At 61.8% G+C, this 7,280-nt stretch overlaps 1 protein-coding gene across 3 annotated transcripts; it reads left to right on the top strand.

Annotated features, from left to right (window-relative positions):
• Positions 1-1,428: 1,428 nt before the first annotated feature.
• On the top strand, positions 1,429-7,280 carry EMILIN3 (elastin microfibril interfacer 3). Of its 3 annotated transcripts, XM_044748178.2 has the most exons (4): positions 1,429-2,309; positions 3,676-3,798; positions 4,993-5,216; positions 5,493-7,280. In XM_044748178.2, exons 1-4 carry the CDS (start codon positions 2,143-2,145, stop codon positions 7,277-7,279), a joined length of 2,301 nt encoding a protein of 766 aa, XP_044604113.2. In that variant the 5' UTR covers positions 1,429-2,142; the 3' UTR covers position 7,280. The 3 variants fall into 3 exon arrangements, with proteins under 3 accessions (XP_044604113.2, XP_044604114.2, XP_014701430.3); XM_044748179.2 differs by lacking the exon at positions 1,429-2,309 and adding an exon at positions 2,335-2,722 and having other exon boundaries at positions 3,676-5,216; XM_014845944.3 differs by lacking the exon at positions 1,429-2,309 and having other exon boundaries at positions 2,335-3,798.

Below are 7,280 nucleotides of genomic sequence, written 5' to 3'. Positions count from 1 at the left end.
TTCTTGCGCTGTATCAGACAATGCTCTGCTGCTATTCATAGGGTTTTCGTGGCCAATTTTTTCATAATTGGGTGGTCAGTTCTTTCTTCCTAGTCTGTCTTACTCTAGAACCCCTGCTGAAGCCTGTCCACCATGGGTGACCTTGCTAGTATTTGAAATAGTGGTGGCATAGCTTTCAGCATCACAGCAACACGCAGCCACCACAGTATTATAGCCAATAGATGGGTAGTGTGGTTCCCTGACTGGAAACGAACCCAGGCCATGGTAGTGGGAGTGCCGAATCTTAACAACTAGACCCCCAGTGGTGGCTTAGACTGGGCCCTAAATTCATTGACTGGTGTCCTTATAAGAAGAGGAAAGGACACGGAGACACACACAGAGAGAAAGGCCATGTGAAAAAGGCTATGTAGACACAAGAGAGAAGGCCACATCAAGACAGAATCAGACATTGGAACGATGCAGCTACAAGTCACAGAGGGCCAAGGATTGCCAAGAGCCCCCAGAAGCTAGAAGAGGCAAGGAAGGATTCTTTCCTAGAGTCTCTGGAAGGAGTATGGCCCTGCTGCCACCCTGACTTCAGATTTCTAGTTTCCGGGATTGTGGGAGAAGAGATTTGTGTTATTTTAAGCCACCACGTTTGTGGTACAATTTGTTACAGCAGCCTTAGGAAACAAACACAGCCCCCACTTGGAAGCCGGATCCCCTCAGCCTCCATATGAATTCCAAAGCCCCCAAGAAAGAAGAGTTGGCTTGCTGAGGTCACGCATCTGCCTCATGGGACCCACAAGCACCTGTGGCTGGGAGAGGGCAGGGGTACAGACGTAGGTTTCAGAGCCACCTCATTCCAGCACTCTTGGTGTCATCACCTTACCCAAAGGGTGTGGATTCACACCTCAAAGTCAGCGTGGAGGGAGGTCCCTCCAGGTGTGCCTCAGTGTGCCGTGCCTTCCACACACCTATATCTACTTGGGTAAAGACACAGAAGACTCTGGTTACCTGTGTGGATGAGAGGAAGCCAGGAAGAAGTGCCACTCTGTTGGATGACAGAATCAGGATTCAAAAGGCTCTTTGCAGGTTAGCAAGTCAACAAGGTGTTAATTGAAGATGACTGTAAAGGCCAGCTCTTGCATTCCAGGAGTCAACTTCATAAGGGAAATATGGAGGAAGCCTGACTTAACAGCAGCTCCTTGGGAGAAAGACCTAAAGGTTTTCTTTGACCAGACGCTAACAATGAGCCAGTAGTGCGGTCTAACTGGCTGAGAGTTGCACAAAGAGAAGCAGAGCATCCTTGGTTGGGCTGGAGAGGTGATGCGTGTTTGGGGCTCGATGCAACCAATACCTAAGAGAGACAGAGATAACATTGACCCTAACGGGGAACCAGAGGGATGGCCCGGCCACTGCGTTGCGGAGGGTTAGAGATCGGGGAGGGGTTCAGATGCCCGGGGAAGGATCAGCAGAGTCAGCTGTGGCGGGCACCTCCAGACAATGACGGTGCAAGGAGGCAGAGCTAGCCAACAGGGGACGGTCTGGGGCCTATTCCAAGGAGGTGGCTGGGGAGGTGTTGCAGGCACGCCCCAAAACACGGTCATCTCAGCTCCAGAGCCCTGGACCGCGGTCCCCGGGCGCACACCGGCTTTTAAGACCACTGTGTGTCCTGCGGTGGGCAGCTCTTGGAGAGCCCCGCGCCCCGGCCTGCTCCAGCGGTCTGTCTCTGCCTTTCGCCCGGTGCATGCGGGCGACGGCGGTGGGTGGGTGTGTTTTGGGGCCTCCCACAGCGCGACGGCCTGCGCCCCTGCCACTTCGGGGCTGCTCCCTTCTTAACCTCTTGCTTGCAGGCGGCCCCTCGGGCGTCAGCTCAGAGCTGGGGCGGGGGGCTGGCGGCGGAGAGGGGGCTGGCGGAGGAGAGCGACGCGGCCCCAAGTTTATGCTAATCCGCGCAGAGCCCGCCTCCCGCCTCCCCTCCGCGGCCCCAGCCGCGAGCAGCGCCGGCCACTCCGCGGGACGCAGCCGCTGCGAAGCGCCAGGCGGCCGGGCCAGCGAGCTCCGGGGGCCGCAACTGGCGGCGGGACCCGGGCGGGCGAGCGGCCGACGGACACCCGGCGGGGGTTCCCGCGCGGGGCCAGGTGGAGACCCGGGGCCGCGATGGGCCGCCGCCGCCTGCCGGTCTGGCTGTGCGCCGTCGCAGCGCTGCTCTCGGGGGCGCAGGCCAAGGGCACTCCGCTTCTCGCGCGGCCCGCGCCGCCCGGTGCCTCCCGCTACAGCCTCTACACGACGGGATGGCGCCCGCGGCTGCGCCCAGGGCCGCACAAGTAAGCGCGGGCCGCGCCGCGGGCGGGAAGCGGGAGGGATGGGGCGCGGGCGGCGCGGCTCCCACCTGCCTGGCCCGCGCGCGGGGGCGGCGAGGCGCCGGGCACCCAAGGCCGCGGCGCAGAGGGGGCGGTGCCCGGGCCGAGCCCCCGGCCAGGCGGGCGCCCCACGCTCCGGGAGGCTGCGGGACTGGCGAAGAAAATAAGCCGAGGGGGCCTGGCGCGGCGGCTGGGATCCTGGCAGTGCCCGCGGAAACCTTTCCAGCGAAGTAACATTTTCCAGCTGCGCTGTGTGCAAACTCCGGGCGCAGCGGACCAGGTGGAGGGAGAGGAGGGAAGGCGGTCCGCGCAGGGAGCACGCGGGCCCACATCCCTCTCCCGCGCCGGGGCCTCCCATCCCTCCCCTGCCCCGCCAGGTAGGCGATGGAGCCATGCGCCCGAAGCCCGCCCACTCCCTCAGTCAGCCCGGCCCCAGGAACCCTTTGGGAGCCCCAGTGTGGCTGGGCCCGCAGAGCTGGTGGGGGCCCCTGGGTCTGGGGTCCGTCTTGTGGCTCCAGGGCCCAACAGCAGTCCAGAGGTGGTCAGCTTATGCCAGGCAGCCGCCTTCCCGGCCCCTGTGGCCTGTGAGGGGGGCTGCTGGCCCTCCCCTGCCTCAGCTTCTGGTGTTTAGCAGGCAGGGGCTTGTGAACTGGTCTGTCAGGTGAGTTAGGGGCTCTGCCTGGGGTGCTGCCAAATTTGTACTGTAACTGAATTTGAGAAATACTGTAGGAAGAGAGTGTCCAGCCCATAGCTGACACTCAGTGGGCCTGGGCACATCTGAGCAGGCTTCCTGGAGGAGGCAGTACAAGAAGCGATCTGAGAATAAGCAACCAGAAGCAGAGGCAGGGGCCAGAAAACTACAGGGTGGATGCATTTCCCCAGGAGTCAGTCAAGGGAAGAAGGAGAAGTGTGGTCGCAAAGACTAACCTGGGATCTGAGAAGCCTCAATACCAAGATAAGGAGTTGAGAGGCAGTGAAGGAGTTGGAGGAGGTTGGGGAATGTGGCAGGTGCTTGAGGGGCAGCCCAGGGTGGGCCTCTTCTCCAGGCAGGGAGAGCAGAGATCAGACGATGGGAAGGGCAGCCACTCCAGGCTCCTGGTTCAGTATAATCGTAGCCCACTGACCAACCCACTATGGAAGCTGGGATTGGAGAGAGTAGCAGTGGGGTTGGAGCCCAGGCCAGGGGTCCTCGTTCCCAGGAACAAGGAGAAGGGGCAGAAGAGAGATGGGGGTCTGGTCTGCTGAGGCCCACAGATGGGGGAGGGGGAGCAAGAGCCTCAGTTGGCTTGGCCCTGGCCATGTGGTTCAAGGATGCCATTCTCCCCTGCAGGGCCCTCTGTGCCTACGTGGTACACAGGAATGTGACCTGTGTCCTACAGGAGGGAGCAGAGAGCTACATAAAGGCTGAGTACCGGCAGTGTGGATGGGGGCCCAAGTGCCCCGGGACAGTCACGTGAGTGCACCCCTATCTCGCCCACTCGGAATCCCTGGGCACAAGCCCCAGGCCTGCCTTCAGCTGGGAGCAGCCAACTCCATCCACAAGGGCTGGAACTCCTTGGACTCCAAAGAGCTACCCTAGCCCCCACACAGGCTAGATGGAGGGGGCCAGGGAAGAGTCAAGGGCAGCTCAGGTTGGAGCCCCCAGCGGGGACCAGGGGAGGTTCCCAGGGAGAGGCAGCACAGGCAAGGAAGAAGCAGCAGAGGCAAAAGAGGGTAGGGGAGGAGGGGAGATGGGGAGAGCAGAGGGCCACACTGGCAATGGTTGATGCCAAAGGGTACAGGCCCAGGGAGGGCTGTGGTGACCGTGGAGAAGGCAGGCCAGGGGTGAGGGAATGGAAGCCAGATTGTCGGGGTTTGGCCAGACAGGTGGGGCTTTGTGAGGACTTGTAGTATTGCACACATGTGTGATGCACAGGTCTGTACTTGGAGAGGTTCAAGCGCATGTCTGAAAACAAACCTGTTTGCTCCAGTGTGTTGTTGGGTGAACAGGTACATGGCTGAACAGGTGAGGGAGTGGCCCATGGTGAGCACTGCCCTGCCCCCCTGGGTTTTCCCCTCTGTGCTCAAAATCAGAGGTGCCCTACCGCCACCCTCCGTGAGCAGAGCCAGGTTCCCAGAGTAGACTAAGGAGGAGCGGGGAGAACTAAGGGGAGCTGCTGGGAGCCAAGAGTGGCCCCCAGGCAGTGAGAAGGGCTGCCTGCCTCAGCTCTGGTGCAGTACCCCTCACCCACCCATAGGAGAGGGGCTGGGGTTTTGTCAGAATTCTTCAAGGTCCCACCAAAGCCAGAGTGGAATTTCTGATGGTAGTATGAGCCAGAGGGGGTCCAGGGGTCTTGGGAGTGTTGGGGCTAAATCCCTGCTAGCCTTCTCCCCAAGCAAACAGGAGGGGCTGGGGCCTCTACCTGCGCCCTCCCCTGACACATCTCTGAGCCTCTGTAAGGCCTACTTCCACCCCACCACCCCATCACCTTAAGCACAGAAAAAGGAAAAATGCTGGCGGTGTTATGGAGGCGACGAGACATTTAGACCTTATGCAAGTGTCTGAGAGTGGCCTTGAATACCAGCCAGGGGGCAAGGGCACCTGCCAGGAGGCAAGAGGCTCAGCCCACAGGTACAGGGCTCTGCCTTCTCCCCATCCCCGGTCCAGGTACCGTGCAGTACTCAGACCCAAATACAAGGTTGGCTACAAGACGGTGACGGACCTCGCCTGGCGTTGCTGCCCCGGCCTCGCTGGAGAAGGCTGCCCTGAGCACCTCACGGACCACGAGACCACCCCACCCCAGCCAGAGCCTGAGCCCCAGATTCCCTCTGGGCATCTGGGCCCAGGTCCCAGGCCCCCTCCTTCTAGCAGAGCAGCCCCCAGCCCCCATGGTGAGTCTGCCTGTAGGGACCCTTCCAAGCTGATGGGGTTTCTTGGGGGAGGTGGGGAGGGAACTGACCCAGGATGGCTGAGCTCTGGCAGGGCTGGAGAAGATGCAGCTCATGCTGGGCATGAGGCTGGGCCCCCAGGGCCCCCTCCCAAAGCTGAGGAAGCTGTGCCCTGCCAGAAGGTCAGCTTAGAAAAAAGTCTCTTGGGTGGCCTGGCAACAGGACAAGCTGAGAGCCAGGCCAGTGATGACCCCGGGCTTCTTGCCTCCTCATTCCCAGGAAGGAAAGGCCCCGGGCTGTTTGGCGAGCGGCTGGAACGCCTGGAGGGTGATGTCCAGCGCCTGGCACAAGCGTATGGTACCCTCAGCGGCCTGGTGGCCAGCCATGAAGACCCCAACAGGATGACTGGTAACCCCAGGGCTCCTGCTGTCCCTGTGGGCTTTGGGGTCATCCCCGAGGGGTTTGTGAACCCTAGAGACAGAGCTGGACGGCCACTCACACCTCCCCTGGACGAGATCTTGAGCAAGGTGACAGAGGTGAGCAACACGCTCCGGACCAAGGTGCAGCTGCTGGACGAGGTGCACGGGCTGGCCCTTGGCCACGAGGCTCACCTGCAGCGGCTGCGGGAGGCCCCCCCATCTCCACTCACCTCCCTGGCACTGCTGGACGAATACATGGACCGACGGCTGCACCGACTCTGGGGGAGCCTGCTGGACGGCTTCGAGCAGAAGCTACAAGGTGTTCAGAGTGCGTGCGACCTGCGGGTACAGGAGGTCCGGCAGCAGTGCGAGGAGGGCCAGGCGGCCAGCCGGAGGCTGCACCAGAGCCTGGATGGCAGGGAGCTGGCTCTGCGCCAGGAGCTCTCCCAGCTGGGTACCCGGCTCCAGGGTCTGAGTGTGGCTGGCGGGGGCAGCTGCTGCAGCCAGCTGGCCTTGATCAGTGCCCGTGTGGACAACCTTGAGAGGAACCTGCAGGCAATCACAGAGACCCAAAGGGGCCATGGCCCCCCCACCAGGGATGAGCTCACGCGGCTCTCTGCTGCCATGCTCGAGGGGGGTGTGGGTGGGCTGCTTGAGGGCCTGGAGACCCTCAATGGGTCGGAGAGTGGAGTGAGGGGCTGCTGTCTTGGAATGGAGGAGCGGGGATGGGGTGTGCGTGGCTTCAGGACCATGCTGGAAGAGCGTGTGCAGAGCCTAGAGGAGCGCCTGATGACACTGGCTGGGGAGCTAAGCCATGACAGCACCCCACCAGGCAGGTCGGCACGACCCCTGGTGCAGACAGAGCTGGCCGTACTGGAACAACGGCTGGTTTCCCTGGAGACCTCGTGCACCCCCAGCACCACCTCAGCCATCCTGGACAACCTCGTGGCAGAGGTGAAGGCCTGGCAGAGCCGGAGCGAGGCCCTCCTACGCCAGGTAGCCAGCCACACAGCCCTGCTCCAGCAGCTCAATGGCACTGTGGCCGAGGTCCAGGGGCAGCTGGCAGAAGCAACAGGCAGCTCACTCCAAGGTGAGATCACCCTGCTTAAGGTCAATCTGAATTCTGTGAGCAAGTCACTCACAGGCCTCAGTGACTCCGTCAGTCAGTACTCTGATGCTTTCATGGCTGCCAACACATCTCTGGACGAGCGGGAACGCAAGGTGGAGGCCGAGGTCCACGCCATCCAGGAGCAGGTCAGCAGCCAAGGCTCACGGCTTCGGGCTGGCCACAGGCAGGTCCTGAGCCTGAGGGGGGAGCTGGAACAACTCAAGGCCGGTGTGGCCCATGTGGCCGGTGGGCTAAGCCGCTGCCAGGACACAGCCCAGGAACTCCAGCATGCAGTGGGCCACTTCAACCAGAGGGTGGCCCAAGTGGAGAGTGTGTGTGGGAAGCTGAGCCTGCTGGTTGTAGGCTTGGACAGCTTGCCCACTGAGTCACTTAGGCCCAAGGAGGGCCTGTGGGGCCATGTGGACCAGCTGAATCGTACGCTGGCCCAGCACGCACAGGACATCGCCCGCCTCCGAGATGACCTACTGGACTGCCAGGCCCAGCTAGCTGAGCAGGCACGGCCAGGGCAGGCTGACTAGG

Source organism: Equus asinus, chromosome 15 (genome assembly GCF_041296235.1).
Source record: "Equus asinus isolate D_3611 breed Donkey chromosome 15, EquAss-T2T_v2, whole genome shotgun sequence".
Lineage (NCBI taxonomy): Eukaryota > Metazoa > Chordata > Mammalia > Perissodactyla > Equidae > Equus > Equus asinus.
The sequence above is the reverse complement of the archived record's forward strand: the minus strand, read 5'-3'. Positions and strand labels throughout refer to the sequence as shown.

Excerpts from the sequence above, each read along its gene's own strand:
- EMILIN3 (XM_014845944.3), top strand. The coding sequence starts at position 3,479 with ATGGAAGCTGGGATTGGAGAGAGTAGCAGTGGGGTTGGAGCCCAGGCC. Across the intron at positions 3,799-4,992 it reads AAGTGCCCCGGGACAGTCAC|GTACCGTGCAGTACTCAGAC; the intron begins GTGAGTGCACCC and ends TCCCCGGTCCAG. Across the intron at positions 5,217-5,492 it reads AGCAGCCCCCAGCCCCCATG|GAAGGAAAGGCCCCGGGCTG; the intron begins GTGAGTCTGCCT and ends CCTCATTCCCAG.